Source organism: Rhinolophus sinicus, chromosome 15 (genome assembly GCF_057876585.1).
Source record: "Rhinolophus sinicus isolate RSI-liver-muscle chromosome 15, RSI-T2T, whole genome shotgun sequence".
In the NCBI taxonomy this organism is placed as follows: Eukaryota; Metazoa; Chordata; class Mammalia; order Chiroptera; family Rhinolophidae; genus Rhinolophus; species Rhinolophus sinicus.
In genome coordinates this window covers 109851844-109873804 of record NC_142515.1, presented here as the reverse complement: position 1 = coordinate 109873804, position 21961 = coordinate 109851844, and the positions used below count along the sequence as shown (strand labels likewise).

The window sequence follows — 21961 nt, the reverse complement described above, 5'->3', positions numbered from 1 at the left end:
AGAAACTTTTGTTAGAAGATTTGAAGATGCCCAATGAATACCGTGTTTCCCCGAAAATAAGACCAGGTATTATATTATATTATATTATATTATATTATATTATATTATATTATATTTATTATATTATATTATATTTATTATATTATATTATATTATATTATATTATATTATATTATATTATACCCGGTTATATATTATATAAGACCCGGTCTTATTTCACTATAAGAGGGAATAGTAAAATAAGACCGGGTCTTATATAATATATAACCGGGTATAATATAATACAGTAAAATAAGACCGGGTCTTATATTAATTTTTGCTCCAAAAGACACATTAGGGCTGATGCTCTGGCAAGGTCTTATTTTCGGGGAAACATGGTAGCACCTCTTTTCCTGGCCAAGTTCTCAACTAGTGGACCTATAAAATCAGGAGTTAGAGAACTCAAATGCCACCTTTATATTACTGTAAGCCTCCTTCGTCTGTATCAGCTGAGGTAAGAGCCAGGGTTGCTAACTTGCGGTCCCCTGGGTGTAGACCATGGGGTGGCCCACGGGAAGGGAAGTTTGAATCCAGGACCAACACCCTTACCCAGGGTGTGAAGTGAAGGAGAAAAACCAGCTCCTCTGAAAACCCCACCCTTGTCACTGCTGTCTATAGCAGGATCATTGTCTGTTGCCTAGTAATAGGCAACTCCCTCTACCTAAGGGGAGAGGAAGGCTGGGGGCAAGAGAACAGGAGTATTTAGGGAAAGAGAATCCTTTCCTTAAAACGTCTGTTTTGTACTCCTGACCCATTGGGCTCGCCTGTTTTTAAGCTATGGCCCTCCCTCCTCTGATGAGATCATTAGACCTCTGGTAGCTGTGCTCACACCTTCCTGAGCCTGCTCCTCCCAGGAGTACTACGCTCCCCCCCACCCCACCCCCCATTTGTTTGTTGATCCCCCTCGGATGGCTGGGGCACACTGTTGAGCTTGCCCCTTGAAAGCTCTGGGGTGGTGATAATTATTCATTAATAATCTTCTCCAAAGCCATACTATACCCAAGATTGAAAGCTCATATTCTTGTCTGTTTCCCATCCCAAATTCTTTTCAAGTGTGGTGTCCAATACAGCTTATTAGAGCTTTTGCAGTGGCATCAAATAACAGTCAAGATGCTCCAATAAAAAATACCAGCTATCTGATGCCCCATCATAGGCATGCACAGTGTAGCATACATCAAGGTGAATTCTAAAACCAGACCACCGGGATAAAAATCTTAGTTCTGAGTGACCTTGGCCAAATATATAACCTCCTTGTTTCTTAGTTTACCTATATAACATAGATTAAAATAGTGCTACCTCATGCAATTGCTGTAGCTATTATTAGGTTGGTGCAAAAGTAATTGCGGTTTAAAAGGTTAAACATTGCAAAAACCGCAAGTACTTGTGCACCAACCTAAGAAATAAATTAATACATGTAAAGTGCTTAGAACTATTACCTGGCACTTAGCTAAAATGTACTACTCACTTAAAAAAAGTTTTGAATATAAATCCGCTCCTATTATGAAACTCTTGGAGAATTTTAAAATTCAGAAATTCAGTCTTTTGGCAAGACATGAAAGTTCAAGGCTATAGTCCCATATCAAATTATCTTGGACTGTGAGTTAACATTCAAAGAATTTGAAGTCCTCCCCAGTTTTTTTTTTTTTTTTTTGGTCTTAGCAGGAGATTCTCCATGCCTGCATGCAGCTTGGGAAACTTAGCAGCTGTAGCCTGGACTCCCTCTTGCTAGAAGGTGCTTCCCCAGGTTTTCAGAAGTTACAGTACTTCAGTACTAAGTCTCTTGTGAGCCGCACTTGAGTAGAATCTTAATAAGACACACATATCCGATGATCAACCTTACATCCACCAAATTTGGAAAACATGCCAGCCCTCAAAATTGTTTCCAGTACTTCCTGTTTCCCAAAGAGAGGGACGGAGGACAGACAGAGCATCACCTTGGTTTCAGCTTCAATTCATGCCACTTGTTCTGAGTCCAAGATCTTGGCATTTGAACTTGATGGGGAGAAGTTACCCTGCCCGTCAGGAGGCTAATTTGGGACCTTTGGGGGTTGGGGAGGAGCCACCTGTGCATATCACTTCCTCTCTCAGGAAGTCGCACCTGAAACGCTCTGGTCTTCCCTGAGTCAGAACTTTGCAGTGGCAGCACCCTAGTCCTCAGGTGTCTGTCTTTTCCTTTCCGGATGGACCCCTTGTTTCTGGCAGCCCGTGCTCAGTGGGGTCGACCTGTGGTCTGTGTAGGGATGGAGTGTCCACCGTGGCTGTGAGCAGGGACTTAGAGATCTGTGCTTTCCATTTCCTTTTACTGTGGACTCACTGAGGCTTCTGTAACCTACTACTACTTAAGGAAGGCTTTTCCTTTTTCGCCCCACTTATTTCAAATGGAGCATTGTTCTCAGCAGATTCCTGGAGGAGAGCTGCTGTTGACACTTGGGAAGCTTCGGGCCTGGTGGGGAGAAACCTAGGCTGGGAACCACTCCCTGTCTCCCCCAGGGTGCAGGGGGTGCCCTTTCTCTCTAGTCTCAGCCTATACCTGCAGGATGTGCTTGCCATCCGCTGTCCCCGCTTTCTTTCAGGAAGGCTCAGTTGAGCTTCCAGCTGTTTAACCAGCTCCTTTTGTTGTTCTTTCTTTCTCTACCACTTGTAAGCTGCTACTGTTTGCTGGAATTGGTACACTCTTTCTCTTTTTCCTTTACTTTTTGGTCTAGGTATTTTTTTTTCCTTCTAGGTGTTGTAGATATTTTCTTGGGAGTTCTCCCAAAGCAACAAAGAGAAAATCGGAAAGCACCTATTGTTTAAACAAATCTTTTCTTCCCTGCATTGTACAGTTTTACAGAAGAGAACCCCCCTCGCCGTCCCCCCCCCCCACCTTAGAACAACATCTAAACCAGGCCTGCGGTCAGTTTATCTTGTCCTACTGCTTCCCCTTTAATGGATTTCCTCTTTGCTGCCCCTTCCCTTACATGGAGTCCTAATTCCATCGCTTCTCCAACATGTTCCCTCAGGGCACAGACAGTAACTGCCGTCTCCACCAAAACGCTCTGAGCTTTCTGCTCTGATCTCACTGGTCTCCTCACAGCCTGCCCACATCTGTAACCTTTGGTCTACTGTGTTGCTCTGAAAATAAGACCTAGCCAGACCATCAGCTTTAACGCGTCTTTTGGAGCAAAACTTGTATCAAATTATATTAAAATAAGACCAGGTCTTATATAATATAATGTAATATAATACTGGGCCTTATATTAATTTTTGCTCCAAAAGACGCTGATGGTCCAGCTAGGTCTTATTTTCGGGGAAACATGGTAGCTGCCTCAATCTTTGAGGGTGAAGGTCTTCAATTACTCTTACTATGGGTTCTTTACGTGGCTTTAGAAGTGTGTTTCTCCATAGTTCCTAGAGCTGAATCCTGTTTTTCTTGGGGGAGCAAGTCCAGTCAGCTGAGATCTTGCCTGTCTTTCTTATCAGCTTTTTTTTTTTTTTTAAACTCCAACAATAAGATATATTTTCCTCTTTTCAGTGAGATTCTAGTTACTTCCATCTCTCTTTTTATGTCTGTTGAACTGGGCCTTCAAGGTCTCCTGTTCTATTTCAGCTCTGTCTAGTTGTTTCCTAAGATGGCAGCTTTGCTCGAAAGGGCAGCCCTCTTCCTCCTACATCATCAAATCTGCCTTCCTTTTTTGGTTTTTGTTCCGTCATGTCCTGGCAGGAAGGCTAACATGTGTTTCTCTAACCTTCTAGCACCTCTTTGATTTCCGGAGTGAACCTGATGGTTCCAAGGACAGACCTTCGTGGTTGTCTTCTTTTTGCATGCAATACTTTTGTCAAATTGTTCTCTGACTCAACCCAACATGACAGCATACCTCCTTAATAAAAAATACCTTATTGCATTTTTGTTTATAAAATCTGTCACCCTTCTGTTGGCTCTGACACTTCAGATCTTGAAAATCTAAAGCAGTGGTGAGCGTTTAGATGGTAAACAAATCTAGAGCCCATGAGTTGGGGAGGAACTTGTGGGTCTGTAGACCAACCTCATGAATTGAAGCTGCACCCTTTCGCAGTTCTGACTCTTAGAACTAGAGCTGAATCCTGTTTTCCTTGGGGGAGCAAGTCCAGTCAGCTGAGTCTCCGTGAAGATAATACATAAAGAAGGAGCAGATTTTGGGACAGTCTGTCTATATACTGCCTGCCAAGAGTTGGACCCAGTAGTTTCTTCATGACCTGGATATGAAAGCAGCAGATACCGTGTTTCCCTGAAAATAAGACCTCGCCGGACCATCAGCTCTGTTGTGTCCTTTGGAGCAAAAATTAATGTAAGACCTGGTCTTATATAAGACCGGGTATTATGTTATATTATATTATATTATATTATATTATATTATATTATATTATACCCAGTCTTATAGTAAAATAAGACTGGGTCTTATAGTAAAATAAGACTGGGTCTTATATTAATTTTTGCTCCAAAAGACGCGTTAGAGCAAATTGTCTGGCCAGATCTTATTTTCAGGCAAACACGGTAGTATTCTGGAAACTCTATTTTGAGGAGAACCCTGACAGGGACATCTTTTTCTTTTTTCTTTTCCTTTCCCTTTTCTCTTTTTCTCTTTTTCCTTCTCCGTTTGCCTTTAATTTTTCTTGTGGTAAAATATACATAACACAAAACTTACCATTTTAACCATTTTTATATGTATAGTTCAGTGGCACTTTGTGCAGCCATCACCACCATCTATTTCTAGAACTTTTTCATCATCCGAAACTTAAGCACTGTACCCATTAAACAATAGCTCCTCATTTCCGCCTCCTCTCAGCCCCTGGTAACCATTATTCTTTTTTCTGTCTCTATGAATTTGACTATGCTCGGTTTCCTCATGTAAGTGGAATCACACAATATTTGTCCTTTTGTGACTGACTTATTTCACTTAGCATGATGTCCTCCAGGTTTATCCATGTCAGAATTTCCTTCCCTGTTAAGACTGAATAATAGTTCATTGTATGTATATAGCATATTTTTTTCCCTTCAATCACCCATGGATGGATTTTGGTTTGTTTCCATCTTTTGACTATTGTGTATGATGGCTTCTCTGAATTTGGGTGTAGAAGTACCTTTACTGTCCCTCCTGGTAATTCTGTGTTAGGTTTTGAGGAACCACCATACTGCTCCATATGGCAACACCCTTTCTTTCATAGCTTAACCTTCCTTGCCATGGCCATGCCTCCTTAGGTAAGAACTGTGCCTTCATCGCTCGAGGTCAGGCAGCGGCAGACTGCATCTTAACACCTGAACTTTGGCCGAGCCTGGGCCCCGGTTCAAGGTCGGAGCCAGGCCTTAAGGACCCACTTGCCATTTGCTCATGGCCCAGGAGCATCCAGCTATATAAAAATAGCTGCTTGCCTTTGGAAACAGCCACCATATGTTGCATGACCTACCAAGGTGAAAATCCCACGTGGCTCTGCTGAAACTGCCAGCGCAGGTTGTAGTAGTGAAAAGCTAGCCACCCAAATATAAAAGCCAGGGCACTGAACAACACACAGGTCACTGCCACTTGGTCCAGCCAAGTCTCACTATCTCAGTGTTTCCTTGTTCTCTGAATTGCTTTTTGTTAATCTTTCAGGGTTTCTGACCCATTTCTGCAGGGTGGGGTGGGTTGGAAGGTGGTGTGCAGCAAATGACACTTCTCTTCTTGGGTTCAGAACAAATGGTGACATAAGACAAAAAAGAATTTGAAGTGTTTAAGAAAAAAAAAAAAGTCCCTTCTCTTAGAAACCAAAGGAGTGAGAAAGAAGAGTTTCCCCTCTAACAACTTTGATGTGGGAAAAATGCTTTCCCGAAGCATTTGAATTATTTGATGTGGAATTTTACTAATATAACACATTAATTGTGAATAAACAAGTAAAAATAATAATGCTCCCTGTTGAGGGCCCACTGGGTGTCCTATGATTGTCATATGCATCTCATTTAATGCTTTTAACATGGCTGTGAGTTCATTAACTCTGTTTTATGGAAGAGGAAGCTGAGGCTTAGAAAGGGTAGGGAATGTCCCCAAGGTTTTATGGCTGGGGTTTCATCTTGAAGCTGTGCTCACTGCAGTCATCTGGCCCACTGCCTTTTCTCAAAAGATGTGGATAAGGAAAGATGTTATGCATATGCTTTAACCCTCTATCCCTTAAAACAAACAACAACAAAAAATGAGTCATTTCAGCCAGTTGCTAGGTTTTTGCAAATTTTAGTGAGGGAGTCTGGCAACACAGGTAAATTTTCTTTCAGCTGTTGAATAGCTGAGGAATACTAGAAGGGTAGCAGTGGTGGTGGTGAGGGTTGGAACACAGTTGCTGTTTCATATAAGGGTAAAGCAACTGGCCAGTGCTTACGAATACCTCGGCTGAATCTGTTAGGCAGGAAACGCTGAATTAGGAGTTTGGTTATAGAGCGTGAGTGTTGTGTGGGAGGGACCCAAGAAAATGCTCATTTTATATGAAGTCATCCGATTTTATACAAAGTCATCCGCTGTGTAGCATGTACCTAGCACTGTGTGTGGGGGCCACTGTCTGGAATGGTCACGTGCCTTCGATGGAATCTGTGTTCCTAGTGATACACCTGTTGGCATCAGATTTACCTTTATAAGGACCTCTGACATTGAGCATTCCAAATTGTGAAAGGGGAGACAATTAGAATCTAAGATCAGAATTTATTGAAGTCATTCTTTTGTATTTCACAAGTTGTATTCCTTAAAGGAAAGGTTTTCATGTATGGTCATTACTGAGAATGTCGTGTTCGTTGTTCATTCTGTCTGGATTAATACAGGTTCTCACATACTTTTCTTAGGGTATAGTTTACTCTTGTTAAGAAAAATCATTTTCTTTCCTATTTCATTTCACACAGTCCCCCCTACCCCAAAATCACACTCTGCCCCTGAGTCAGTACACAAAGACCAATTTCTTAGCAAATAAGGAAGGTCATTTTTTTTCTCTCTCTTAGATCCAATTACCTAGATACATACCTCTTCACCACAAAATCATGGGAATGCAAGCCATATAAAAGGAGTTTTTACATTGCTGTTTTCTTGACCTTTGCATTATTTCTTGGTATGTTTTCTAATACATGTTTCCATGTTGAAAATATTTTAGGCTTTTAAGTACCTAGAAGGAATACAATTGGTCTGTTCTGATTTACTTGGAAAAAAATACTGACTTGTGTTAACAGACCTGCTATTGTTTTTGCATTTTTCTACTAATTAACCTTAGGACTGTTTGATAAGTTATTTAACCCCTCCAAACCACATTTCCCTCCATTTTCTAAAAGAGGATAATCCCATATACTTAATATGAAAACTACTAAGATATTATTTTTTCTTTTAGCTATGAAATTTATGACCTAATTTTGTTCAAGTAGTGTGGCAGATTTCAAAAGTAAAGAAATAGGTTTTTGTTTGTTTTTCTTTTATAATCTGCCCAGGCACACACTTCTGGATAAGGGGGTGTCCTACTGTCATAACAAATGTGCTCGGTTAGGAGCCTCTCAGGGGGAATTTGTACTCCCAACATGTGTGTGGTTACCCCAAGTGGCTCATATTTTGCTTATAGTTTCCTTTTTAAAGTTGACTGCCATACTTTCGTTCTTTAAAAAAAAAAAAAAAAAAAAAAGACATGAACGTTTAAATTTCTCTTTGAGAAAAGTTAGCACACTTCAAGGGCAGTTTAGAGGTGCTGGAACTCCCCCTTGTGGGATTCTGAAATATGTTCTATAGCAAATAAAACAATGTAGTTTTGTTTTGTTTTGTTTTGTTTCCGGCTAATAGAAGAATCTTACTTAAAGTGATAAATTATAAATTCATCCATACAGAAATTTACCAAGTGTAACAAAATGTTAAGCTTTAGATCACATCAAATTACTGTGCAAATAGGATTTTTAATCATGTGCAAAATCATAATTTTGAATTTTTAGCATTATTTCAACATTTGAGGAAATGTTTTAGGGAAGAGAATTGCCTTGCTGTGTTAAGACATATAGTTAAATTGTTGTAAATTATATATTTTTAAAACCCCAACAACTTATTATAAACATATATGTTGAAAGTGTGTTGATAGGAGTTTTTTTTAACTTTATTATTTTGAAAGTTTCAGAGCAGAAGTACACACTAAATACCGTGTTTTGATATATTCTTTTATTTTATAGCCATTGTTAATTATTTTTAGTTTCTTATTGTTTTCAAGCAAGCATGTGGCTGTGTGCCCACTTTCCTTCATTTATAGCTGTGTATTGAACGCCGATTAAGTGGTAGGCAGTGTGGTAAAAGCATCATACAAAGTGCTTATAGTGTGCTGGGGAAGACAGACCTTAAAAAAGTTGTAATTACATTGTAGTGAGGAGTGTTAAAGAAAGTGGGTTGAAAGGTGCTGTGGGTGTGAGTTTCGGCTCTTAACCCAGCTGTGGTGTCAGGGAAAACCTCCCTGAGAGTGATGTTTCAGCTGGCACCTGAGTCTGACTTGGGTTTAGCTAGGTGAGGAAAAGGGTGAGTTGGGGATGTGGGTTCAAAACAAAGGAACAGCAAACTCAGAGGCTGAAGGCAAAACAGAGCAGAAAGTAGACCAGAGAGGCTGGGGTGTAAACCAGGGGTACAGAGGAGATGGGTGCCTGAGTTTTGTAGCTACAGTAAAGGATTTGGGAGTTGGAGCAAGCAGGAGGTCTTTGAAGGATTTTAAGCAGATAGTCGCTTGAACTGATTTGCGTATTTGTAAACTCACTCTTGATGCAGTGTGGTGAAGTAGAGAGCACAGAGGTGGACACAGGGGCACTAGGAGGAAGTTGGTGCAGCAGCCTACCTGCCTTTGTCCCTCCCACCCTCCCACTGGGGCAAGGGTCCATAACTCTTTCTGTAAAGGCCCAGAGAATCGTTATTTTTAGCTTTGCAGACCATAGACCTCTGTTGCAAGTACTCAGCTCTGCCATTGTCAGCACAAAAGCAGCGATAGGCAATGCTCAAGGAATGAGTGTGGCTGTGTTCCAATAAAACTTTATTTACAAATACCGACAACGGGCTGAATTTGGCCCACTGGCATGGTTTGCTGACCCCTGATCTTTAGGGTATTAGGAATGAAGAGAAATGAATGGATTCAAGGGCTACTGATGAGGTACAATCAGTTTAAGTTGGTTATGGATTTGTTTGAGGAAGTGAAGTTGGTTTTAGGTTTCTGGCTTAAACAAGTACATTAAAAATGGTGCTAAGAGAAGGGGCATAGCCAGGGTCGTTTGCTGCCTGGGGGGTTGTGAGGGAGGATTCATGCAGATGCCCTGTCATTGGTTGGACATATGGGTGTGCAGACAGGTCTGAGCTGGAGAAATAACTGTGGATGGCTTCAGCTTGTCATAGAGCCCCCCTTGGGAGCAAACACAGAATCCAGAATAATTCCAGCGTCTGATGGTGACAGGAGGAAGAGCCAAGTAAAGCGAGAGCCAAAGACGAAAGATAAGAACCAGAAGGAGACGTACTTAATGGTGTTAAATGGGGGAGAAGGGTTGGGCAAAAAGAGACGTTTCTATTGGATTTGGATATGAGGAGGTCGTTTGTAACTTTGGTTAAAGCAATTTCAGAGACGTGGTGGGCTTTGGGTTATTATTTATGTCTTTGGGTTATTATTTATGTCTTTGATGGTGGAATTTGTTCCAAAAAGACAACTTCAAATATCTAGTTCTTCAGGATTTTAGGTTCAGTTCACAGATGACATTATTCTCTTTAAGTCTAGCAGATATTAGCAATTATTTTTTTTGAAAGAGCCATTGGTGAGCGTTTCGTCCCATTTACAAGTCTGATTAAACTCCTTGAATATTTTCACTGCATTTTAAAATGTAACCTACTTTCTTCTTTTTTCCTGTACTTTAATGGCCTGAATGACAATTGAAGTAGTTAAAAAGGGGTTTTTATATTATGTACTTAGGTAATTCTTATAAATCTAACAAATCAAACATAATTGGGATGATTTTCCTCAATACTAAATCTTCCTGGAGTAAATAGACACTCACCCACAATTAAGTCAGCCAAGGATTTGGGAATTGCCTTATTACCTTACAGAGATTTCCTGATGTACCGGCTGTGGCTACCAGGCCGAGTGCCTTTTTCTTTTTTTCAAAGATTTTATTGGGGAAGGGGAACAGGACTTTATTGGGGAACAGTGTGCACTTTCAGGACTTTTTTCCAAGTCAAGTTGTTGTCCTTTCAATCTTAGTTGTGGAAGGCGCAGCTCAGCTCCAGGTCCAGTTGCCATTGCTAGTTGCAGGGGGTGCTGCCCACCATCCTTTGCGGGAGTCAAACTGGCAACCTTGTGGTTGAGAGGACGCACTCCAACCAACTGAGCCATCTGGGAGCTCAGCAGCAGCTCAGCTCAAGGTGCCGTGTTCAATCTTAGTTGCAGGGGACATTGCCCACCACTCCTTGCGGGACTTGAGGAGTTGAACTGGCAGCCTTGTGGTTGAGAGCCCACTGGCCCATGTGGGAATCGAACCAGTAGCCTTCGGAGTTAGGAGCATGGAGCTCTAACCGCCTGAGCCACCGGGCCGGTCCCCCGAGTGCCTTTTTACAATAACTATGCCGGATGCCTCAAACTCAGCTGAAGAGGAGGTGTTACAGCCAGGCCCTTTAGGTTCACATGCTGTGCTCACTGCCTGCCTTCTCTGTGCATTCACCATCTGCAACCCCCATCCTCCCCCCGAAAATGTCTGGATCCCTGGATGGGACTTTGCATTTTTTTCGGTCTTCAAGATACGTTCATATCATCCTGTGTGGCTGTTAAGATCTTTGAACTTGACGAAATTCTTCATTCTTTGTATATACTTTTGTCGCTTGCATCCATAGCTCTTCCACATATTAAAAATGATAGCCAGTTGAATTTTGGATATCGCTTATGGATTTGTCATAGCTTCTACGGAGGAAAGGCAGACAGACATAAGAACGTGTTAATTGGCTATTATTGGGCGAACCTCCTTTAAAATAAAAGTAGACTCCTGTGTTGAAACAAAGTGTTCAAAAAGCATAAGAGATGCCAAACTACAGTGTTCCTGTGTATATTTAGAACATATTTATCTACTTATTGCCATGTTGCCCAGGGAAGGGTGTATGGTCTCCAGTAGAATGGAAGCTTAGTGACAGAGAGATTTGTTTGGTTTTATTCAGTGTTGTATTTCCAGTAAATAGTACAATACCCAGCATTTAGCAGATACTCAAATATTTGTTAAATGAGTAAATGTAGTTTCTGAATACATAGATTGTCTACTATTAATACTTAGACTGAGCCTTTTGCTTCCTTTTAAATTCTTTTCCTCCTTTTTTTTTCTTTTAGGCAGAAACCACTAATACTAGCCTCTTGCAGGTACAACTGGAATGCAGTTTACATAATAAAGTGTGTCAGCGATTAAAGGTAAAATAAAAAATTCAGTATTTTCTTCCTGCCTCTTTGCTTAGAAATCAAAAGTAAAACAGTACATTCTATTCTCAGAAATACACATGCCCTTACTTAAGTGCTTTTTCCCCCTGAAATTTGAGATCACAAAGTTCAGATGATATTTTTGAGTTTTTTCTTTTTTTCCCATCCCTCCCATCTCAGAGCTGTTATCTGGAATCTGATGATGTTTTACGGCTACAAATGGGCATAATTGTAACAATGGAAAACGCCTCACAAGAATTTGAAGAAAACACACAAGATTTGTTAGATCATCTTTCTATTATATATGTAGCTACAGATAAATCTGAGACTTCAGGTAAGGTGGAATCTTTTAAAATTTTCATGGTAACATATTTTGATTAACCATCATTATAGCATTTATTTATAGATTGTATCATTGCAATCTAAGACAACAAAGAGCTTTTGCTTTCATTATCAAGAGATTGTAATAATAACTGATTCTCATTCTGCAACTGCTAGTAAAATTTTAGAGTAAATTAAGTGGCAGTTCCAAACTATTCTGAGTTTCCTTGGGAATAATTTTTCTTGGAATTCTGGAGATAGTAAATAAATTAAATGGGTACAACCGTCTAATAGAAATATTCACAAAGTATTTGAAGTCTGTCTCTTGCTCCAGGTTTACTGAAGTTGACCAAATCATATTGTTTAGTATTTTTTAATAGTTGATTGACTACTGATTGTTTCTGATGCTTGACAAGTCAGAGTAGTATGAATTTTAGTGTTCGTTTGATGAATTTTATCTTTGAAAATGTATCTCCTACTTACCAGAAATAACCTAGTTCATCAGTTTCAGTTTCTAAGAACTTCTGTAGGAGACACGTATTACGTGATCCATAATATTTATTAGGTTGGTACAAAAGTAATTGCGGTTTAAAAGGTTAAAAATAATTGCAAAAACTGCAATTACTTTTATATAATGTAGGATTTGCTATATTGCCCATTGGTTGTCAAGACTGTTCTGGCGTGTGTGTGTGAGTGTGTATGCACACATACATATTCTGAGAAAGAAATGGCACCAAAGTATAGTTTTATATTGGCAATTTTAACTGTTGATCAAACATCATTTACTTCCAGCCCTCAGAATTGATTATAGTCATGATGGTTCAGCAGAGAGTGTTTCTGTCCTCAGATTCATAGCTTTTGGTGATCCTTCGAATAGCCCAGTGGACCTCAATGTAGGGAAGACCACGGTCCCATGGGGAACATTTCTGTTGAGGGTTAAAAGGAAGGCTATGTTTTGAAATCCCAGGGTTTTATTTTTCTCACCTGTGGTCTTCCCAGTAAGGAGAGGGGCTGTCTAATCAACAGGAAAGCATAGCTTCATTTGCAGTTGTCCGGTTGGTTGGTTGCATCCAGAGGAGCAGTAGTCTAACCCTAACATCAGAATTTTTCTACTGGTAGTTCTTCATCGTGTAGAGTCTGTGTTGGTAGGTCAATATTTTTATAAGGATTCTTTTTCTTGTGACTTAAAAGAATACCCAACAGAAAATAGCTCCTAGTTTCAATTTCAGTGTTGAAAAACGAGTTATGTTTTTTAGAGAAATGTGTAATGTGTGGGAATGAGGTGGCTTTTTGTTTTAATCTCATTGCTCTGATTCTTTTTGGACAGATGATTCGGCAGTAAATATGTATATATTACATTCAGGAAACAGCCTTATATGGATACAGGTAATTGTAAATGCTTCCATACAGTGAAATTTAAACTAACAAGCATGTATTTAACTGTAGAACATGAAACTTTTACAGGAACAGATGCAGAAACACTTGCCTCTATTCTCTTTTGCTTAATTTAAACCCATTTTCCCTTGCGTGATCCCGCATTTGGATGATGGATCTCAGGACTGCCCGCCCCCTTTCATACTGTTAGAGACGCATCTGCTGAGCAGTTGCTAGATGAATGAATGCCAGTCTGAGCTACTTAGTTATTTTAAGAGTTGATTCAAATTGGATAAATATTTGCCTCGCTGAGAGTGGTAATGTGGATTTGTTGTTGTTGTTGTTGTTGTTGTAGGACGTGCATCATTTCTCACAGAGAGACGCCCTGTCTCTGCAGTTTGAACCAGTCCTCCTGCCTACGTCTACAACGAACTTCACAAAAATTGCCTCTTTTACTTGCAAAGGTACAGATTTTAAAAATATTGAAGATTGCCTTTTTATTTTTGTCATCGATGGCAGTTCTTTCTGTGAAATTACAACTCCAGATTGGGCAAGGTTCTAAGAAAGTGAATGAGTTTGCTTTTACTATCACAGCCTTAATAGTTCTCAGAGCTCGGATGATGGAGAAAATGATTGTGGATGCCACTTTTGTTCTGCCACACATGGAGGATTTTGAGTTTAAAGTGTAACTCGGTGGGTGATTTGAAAGACCAGAATGTAAATGTGTTTGATGGAGGTGTTGCTTTCGCAGGTACGAAGGCTGGGCTGCCTCAGTTTTGTTTTTTGTGTAGAATGCGATGCAGAAGGTCTAGTGAGTATAAACCCAGTCCTAGCCTTAGGTTCTTACTTACAGTTGAGGAGATTTCTGTAAAGAAATGCACATGGATTTTAAACATATGGAAACATGCCCCGTGTCACTTAAATTGAAAGAAACATTCATTTAAAGCAAAAAGTGAGATATCATTTATTACTTAGATCGGTGAAAATAATAAAAATGACTAATATTCTGTGTTGGTAATGACTAGGAAAACAATCCACTCATTTTTCACAAGAGTGTAAATTGATATAGGCTTTTTTGGAGGAAAAAGAGACAATCTCTATGAAAATTTACAATGCATATGTATGCTCTCCAATCCTTAATTCTACTTCTAGGAACTTATCTACAGGTATATTCATATGTGTGTCTACCTGCAGAAATGTGCATTTTTTGTGACAACAGAACTAGCATAAACATTTATCATAGGTGACTGATTAAATTGTAATTCCTCTATGGAGGGTATACTCTGCAGCTACTGAAAAGCATGCGTGGACCTGTAACGCAAGCTGTGTGTGTACATTTTGGTTTTTTTTAAAAGGGTATATCCATGTACTGGTATATGCATACAACAACTGGAAAGTTGCTCAAGAATCTGTTAAGCTGTTGTTTCCTCTAAGATTATTGGGAAGTTAGGGGTGAAAGGTAGACTTTATTTTCATGGTTTTTGTTACTGTTGGAATTTTTTTTTTTTTTAATCACATATGTAGCTTCAAAAAAGAGTTGTGTATTAGTACTGGAGTTAATAATTCAGTACCAGTGGTTTAATATTATAACTTAGCTCAAGGAAGCCTTGTTTTGATGAAGCAGCGCTGATTTGAAATGCACTGCCACCTTCACCGTGAAGGTCCTTCTTGTCACTGAAGTTGTAGTCCTTTCTCAATCATGTTCATGTCCCCACCTTGCTGAGCTTCATTTTTTTTTCTTTTAAAGATTTTTATTGGGGAAGGGGAACAGGACTTGATTGGGGAACAGTGTGTACTTCCAGGCCTTTTTTCCATGTCAGGTTGTTGTCCTTTCAATCCTAGTTGTGGAGGGTGCCGTTCAGCTTCAAGTTGTTGTCCTTTCAGTCTTGGTTGTGGAGGGCACAGCTCAGGTCCAGGTCCAGTTGCCGTTTTCTAGTTGCAGGGGTGGCTGCCCACCATCCCTTCGGGAGTCGAGGGATTGAACCAGCAACCTTGTGGTTGAGAGCCCACTGGCCCATGTGGGAATCGAACCGGCAGCCTTCGGAGTTAGGAGCATGGAGCTCTAACCGCCTGTGCCACTGGGCCGACCCCTAAGCTTCATTTTTCACTTTCGTCACCTCTGGCAGACCTAAGGACTTTCCTCTTATTTATGGTGAACACAGATTTCTGTAGAAAGAACGCCACAAAGTGTTGAGTTTTTCCCCTGCCCTCAAAGAAGAAATAAGAGCTTGGTTTACAAAAGGGGAGGTGGGGTGGCAGGCAGTAAGCCAGTAAAGAAGAAAGGTAGTGTTTGAGACAGGATTTTACTGTTTGTATCTGATGCACGATTTTAATGGAGACCAAAAAAAGTGGTCATTAAAAAGTTGTTAAGTAACACATATATCTTGTTTTTGTTTAGGAGTCATGAAAGAAAAGATACCTTATATTTCACATGTATTTCTTTGTATTTCAAAACAGCTACATCGTGTGCCAGTGGAGTGAAGGAAGATATGAGGAAAACAAAAAACACTCCAACACTAAATGCCTGCCTCTCCTCTCCTGTGGTTCCAGGGTAGGTTAATTCCACTTTCCCTGAAATCATATGGGGTTGTTTTTGTTTTTGTTTTTGGTTTAGAAATTATTTAAAAGTATAACGGAGACTTGTATGATTCTTTCTGGACTTGCCTTTCATGCTTTAACACTGCTCACAGCAGAGGAAGGACTGTTTGCAGAATGGGAAAGAGGAAGCTGAGTGATTCGCTTCCCAAGGCAGGTCCCGAGCCAGGCGTGCGAGAAGATGTACTCCCTGTTTCTCAAATTGCATTTGGGTCCTGCTTTTGCCCTGGCGGCTTCTGTGAGCTGTCCTTGTCCTGTTCCTGGCCCTGTCTTTTCCGCCCTGGCCTTCAGATGCTCTACTTGTGGGCAGGAAGGTTGAAGAAGGTGATTTGTAAGGTCGTTCCCAGTGCTAACATTCATTCTCTGACATTTTATGATGCACTCTTTTTTTTTTTCGCAGTTAGAGGCTCATTCGATTGCCAACAGTTCTCTTGAACTCAGAGCTGATCACATGCATGTGTTGTGTTCATAGGTATTTTAGAATGGATTCTTCTGCAACCCAGTTTCACATAGAGACCCACGAGAATACATCAGGAGTTTGGTCAATGTGGTACCTCAACCATTTTGACCGTAGTGTTGTTTTAAATGATGTGTTTGTTTCCAAGGAGACCAAGCACCTTTTGAAGGTACATATGGTATTTTCATCCATGTTTTAGCCTATTTTAAGCTTTGTTCAAGGTCAGAGACTATGAAGTTAATATTTACTTAACAATTTTAAAGCAAGTTTTGTTCTTTTAATGTTTTCAAAATTACTTTTAGCATCTCTCTTCTTTTATTTTTAAAACTATTGTTTAGGGAGCTCAAAGGGACCAGTATATAGCCTTTAAAGATATTTATTCTTACCATTATTCAAAAATTTTATAAACTTATACTAAAAATACTAAATTTAGTAAAAATAAGCCTGGTTCATGATAAAATAGAAGGTTTTTGCAAAATACCACCTATGAAAATTTCAAGATCACTTTTGTGAAATTTACAGACAGTTGTATATTACACATCATTTGTAACCTATCATTTATATAAAAAATATTTCAATTTCTGACCTGGAGATAACTGAGTATAATTATATTTATTAAAGTATAGAAGAATTTTAGTATCAAACTTTATAATGATTTTAATCATAATAAGTGTTAGGAAAGTAATTTCTCTTGCTTCTTTTCTTTTTAGATTCTGAATTTCACTGGCCCTTTATTTCTACCTCCAGGCTGTTGGAATATATTTTCTTTGAAACTTGCTGTAAAAGACATTGCCATAAATCTATTCACCAATGTATTTTTGACTACAAACATAGGTGCCATTTTTGCAATACCTCTACAGATTTATTCTGCTCCGACCAAGGTATTGTTTACAACACTATATATGTATTATAATTTTTGTTATAATTACTGTTTCTTTTTATTAATGTATGGTGCTTGGGTTTTATTGACTGAGCTAAGCTCATGTTCTTTAAGGCTCTCTAAGAAATTGAAGGATATTACCCGGCCAATCGTAGATGGTGAATTGTTTAAATGTAGAAATCTTTATTTGGAGAGAGTTATCATTTTTCATAAAGTAATTCGAGGTTCTTGAATGAAATAAGACATCATAAGTAGATCGATTTCATTTTCATTTATTGCCAAAATTTGTAGAGTAAGGAATGTGTGTTTGCTGTAGAAAACACAGTCGAGCTCTTATTAGATACTTGCAATGACTTCAAGTAAATGAGCTGGTTAAAGTGCTTTATTTAGACCTCTGGTAAGTGACTTTCAGTTGCTCGTAATCCTTGAATTTCTTTAGAGCCAAATCTAAAACCTGAAAGAGTTCACAATTAAAGAGAATGCTTTCTAAAATCTGGGTAAATTGTATTTAATTTAGATCTTATCTTAAACATGTCTCATTTTTTCCTTAATGTTTATTTCTTTCCATTTAGTTACTGTTATTGCTTCTTTTTGATCCAAGCTATTCTGTAGAACTCTGGGTTCTACTTTTTCACTATGAGACACTCATGCAACCATCTTTATGATTTTTCTCACATAGCGGTGTTTCAGATAGGAATTCCTCGTGTTCAGATAGGACTTCTGAAAACTAAGCCAAATGTAAGGTTCATTCCATACATCCAGATTCTGAGCAGGGGAGATTTCTTAGAAATTTCCTTTTTTCGATCAAGAGGTGCATAGGAGGAGAATGACTGTGGGAGGGCGCAGGCAGGTTTCAGGTATGTGTGGAAGTAGCAAGTCTCTGCTTTCCCCACTGGCAGGAAATGCTACCTTCATTTGAATCTCCTGAGTCACTTAGGAGTTACTGTGGATTGGATACTTACTGTTTCTCAGAGGATTTGAGTACAGTTTTTTTTAAAAAAACCTAAGAATGTCCTGACACTAACTTCATCTTTAATTCAGAAGGCAGCTTGGGTGTCTTTTGGGCCCAGGGGTTGTCACTGTGGGCATTGATTATTGTCCCAAACCTACTGTAGTGAGCCTTCCTGTGAGAGAGGCAGCTCTGAGCTCCCATCCAGGGATAAAGGAAGCCAAGAAATCACTTCCTAGCTATTTGGCTTTTGGTTGAATGGAAGTTCACAGAGGTGGAGGCCAATGCCTGCTCGCGTTTGAGTGCATTAGGATTTTTATGTTTAGGTGCTGTGTTTTAAGTTATTCATATATTACTTTTCAATCTAGGAAGGGAGTCTGGGTTTTGAAGTGATAGCACATTGTGGCATGCATTATTTCATGGGAAAGTCAAAAGCAGGTAAGTAGTTTGCCCTTAGGCTTTCTGTAGAACTCTAGTTGGGGGTTGGGTGGGAGGTAGTGAGGAACATTGGCATTTGTAGATGGGATAATTAGTCCTATAAATGTAATTGCATCATATTCTATTCGTAAAAGAGCATGATCTTTAACAGAACGGCATGAAATTAAGAAGCCTCCAAAATCATCCAAGGTCTTTGTATAAATGATACCCTCTTAAGTAGTTTGTACTTTTTTAAAGGGTTTTGGTTTTTTATTCCAAACACATTATTTGATCATCATGGCAACATTGTTTCCAGGAAGAATTGAAAGATTCTGATTCTTTTAAAAAGGGGTTGACTAGAAGTTATTAAAAACAATTTGGAATTGCATTTGAAGTCTCGTTACAGGAGCATAAACATTGTGTGGGGGCGCTGGTTGTTGTGTGAGACAGACGGCCAGAGTGTTGATGCAGAAGCTGTTTCTAGTTTTGTTTCTGCCTTTGGATTTACTGAAATATTTACTCTAAGGAGAGTATTACAGAACAGACGTTTCTAAGGGGGAGATTCCCACTTTTTCACCCTGATATGCTGTTTAGTACAAACAAGACAGAACAGATAAGTAGAGAGGGCGAGATTATGAAGAGGCCAGCTGATAAATATATAGGGTGCCAAAAAAATGTATACACATTTTAAGAAAGGAAAACTATTAAAATTGTGATAATATATACCAATCACAAAAGATATATACGAGTCACGTTTGACTTATGCAATTACAAGAGGTGCTCAAAGTGGTTACCATCAGCGTCCAGACACTTCTGGTTACAGCGAACTACTGCTTGTGTAGTGTTGACCAAAGTGTCCACTTGTATACGTTTTTTGGCACCCTATATGCACCTTCTCTGGGCTGAGCCCCGGGTCTCTGCCCTCTTTTGAGGATTTGTCCATTCGACATAGTAACCCGCAAGACTTCCATGATGACATGCATTCACATACATAGAAGCAGTTTACCCTTTTAGATTTAAAGCCGTTAAAAATGTTCCAAGTGCAATTTTAACTTGCTTCAGGCTGTATTCATGAGCCATGTGTCTTTTCTGTTATTACCTTTACATAATTCTATTTAGTTTTGTTTTTATACATGTTTGTTTGATTTGATATGTCATTTGCCATTGAGTTAGAAGGACTTTCAGTAAAGCAATCAGAGGGCAGAGGGTGCATTTACTCCCTCTACCATCCTCTCAGTTTGTGAAGTTTAACAGTCAGCCTTGGCAGTATTGACTAATTGAATTGTGTTTCCTGTAAATATAAGTGTTAAATCTGATCTGACTTTTAGAAACTCCTCATTGGCAAGGGAGCCTGTCTCTGGATCGGTCTACCTGGGATGTGGATTTCGAGCTTGCAAATAAATTGTATGAAAGATGGAAGAAATTTAAAAATGGTGACGCCTGCAAGTAGGTCTTCATCTTGCTTCACTTCTGTTACGTTACTACTTTGTTGAAATGGCAGGACTGAATTTTTGAATACTGCTATTTCTCTCCAGCCTTTTACTGTGATGAATTTCAAACCTCAGCGCAGGTGAAAGTATCGTGCAGTGAACACTGAAATATCCCTTGTCTGGATTCAGCAGTGGTTCTCATCTCACCACACTTGCTTCATTTCTCTTTCTACATTCTACCTCTGTGTACACACATTTTCTTTTTGCTGAGTCATTTCAAAGTAAGCTATAGACACCAAGATAACGTCAACCTTCAATACTTTATTAGGAAATACTTCATGTCCTAAGGAGAATATTCTCTTCTGTCTATAACTACCATTACGTACCAAACAGACTTAACCATTGATCCAGTTTTATTATCTGATATACAGTCTGTATTCCAATTTCCCTATTTGACCCCAAAATATCCACAATAGCTGTCTTTTCCCCCTTTTTAAAGTCTAGGATCCATTTGAGGATCATGCATTGTATTGGGTTGTCCATGTTTCCTTAACTTTATGTAGACTAGTGTCCCCACCTTTCTTCATCTTTCACAACGTTGACATTTTGAAGAGTCCTAGCCCGGTGTCTTAAAGAACATTCAACACTCTGGATTTTTTTATTGCATTCTTAAGTTTACATTCATGTTAAACATTTTGGGGAAGAGTCCTGGGTTGGTCTCGTGTCCTTAGCATTGCATCAGCTCAGGAATGACATAAATGTCAATTTATCCCATTCTTGGCATTGCTACATTGAGTCATTTGACTCTCTTCATTGTGTGACAGATTTCTCTCCACTGCAGATACAGTTTTCCTTTTGTAATTAATAAGGAATGTGTGCTGTGATTATTGGAGATCATAAATTTCCTATTCCCTAGAAATGCTTCACCCCATGATTTTAGCGTCCATTGGTAATCTGCCTGGATCAGTTGTTTGATGGATGGCTGCAAAGTGGTGATGTTTCTAATTATTTTCTTCACTTTTACCTTGTTTTTGAGCATCACTATGGATTCTTAGATCACTACCACCATTACCATCATTATTTTTGATGCTAAATTGTCCCACATTTGGCTGATGGGAGCCTCTTCGGGCTAGCAGTCTTTGAGCGCTTCTTTGCTTTTGAGTAAAATAGGATGGTCTGGGATCATCTTGTACTTTCTCTTCCCCAGACCCAGAATAAACCATTTTTTCCAAGACCTTTTGTTCTTTTTAATGGGAATGATATATTTAGTGATATTTCTGTCCTTTTTTTTTTTTTTTTTGTCAAAATTGTTTTTCACAATAATTTCTTTCTTTGTGAATTACACAGGAGGAATGTTTTAGGAATGACTCGGTTTGCCCACTTGAAGAAATCCAAGGAGTCAGAATCCTTTGTTTTCTTTCTGCCTCGTTTGATTGCAGAGCCTGGCCTTGTGTTGAACTTCAGTGCAACTGCCCTTAGGAACAGTGTGGTGAGGACCCTGGATCTTTTAACCTCTTTGTCAGTGACACCCCAGCTCTTGGGTTTTTAAGATACCAGAGCCTTTCCACCTTGAGAATATTGTTTCAGAACCAAAATTAATTTAAATTCACTTTAAGCGACACATGCACATGCCATTCATTGCTTGTGAGGGAGGTGTCAAAAGAAAAAAAAAAAGGAATAGAGCTCTGAACAAAATACATGAAATCAGTATATTTTTATTAAGTTTGCATTCAATTTAAATTCTTATCAGCAGAGAAAGTATCCAACTGCAAACAGCAGAAAATCTTGATTAACACTGGCTTAAGTAGGAGTTGGTTTAATAACGAGAAGCTCAAAGGAGAGAAGCCCCAAAGCTGGTGAAGTGGCTTTGTGATGCCCTCAGGACGCCAGGCTGGCTCTTTCTGTTCGCTCTCCATCCTTAGAGTGTTGGCCTCCTTCCTCGCCTGTGCTTCTCTCATTGAGCTGGGAGGGCAGGAAGAAAGGCAAAGGAAAGACTCCGGCAGACTTCCACTTATGTCTCATAAGCCTCATTGCCAAAGAACAACATCACATCTGATTTGAGTAATAATTTGTACTTCATCAGATAC

At 39.3% G+C, this 21961-nt stretch overlaps 1 protein-coding gene across 4 annotated transcripts in view; it reads left to right on the top strand.

Annotated features, from left to right (window-relative positions):
- TMEM131L (transmembrane 131 like) overlaps positions 1-21961 on the top strand; it is a 145638-nt gene that overhangs the window by 85833 nt on the left and 37844 nt on the right. For all 4 annotated transcript variants that reach the window (XM_019722360.3, XM_019722355.3, XM_074338418.2 and 1 more), the window contains 10 exons: positions 11368-11445; positions 11632-11785; positions 13100-13158; positions 13502-13610; positions 15604-15697; positions 16214-16367; positions 16909-17079; positions 18396-18465; positions 19773-19890; positions 21222-21363. In XM_019722360.3, coding sequence (XP_019577919.3) covers positions 11368-11445; positions 11632-11785; positions 13100-13158; positions 13502-13610; positions 15604-15697; positions 16214-16367; positions 16909-17079; positions 18396-18465; positions 19773-19890; positions 21222-21363 — 1149 coding nt within the window. The remainder of the gene's footprint in view (positions 1-11367; positions 11446-11631; positions 11786-13099; positions 13159-13501; positions 13611-15603; positions 15698-16213; positions 16368-16908; positions 17080-18395; positions 18466-19772; positions 19891-21221; positions 21364-21961) is intronic.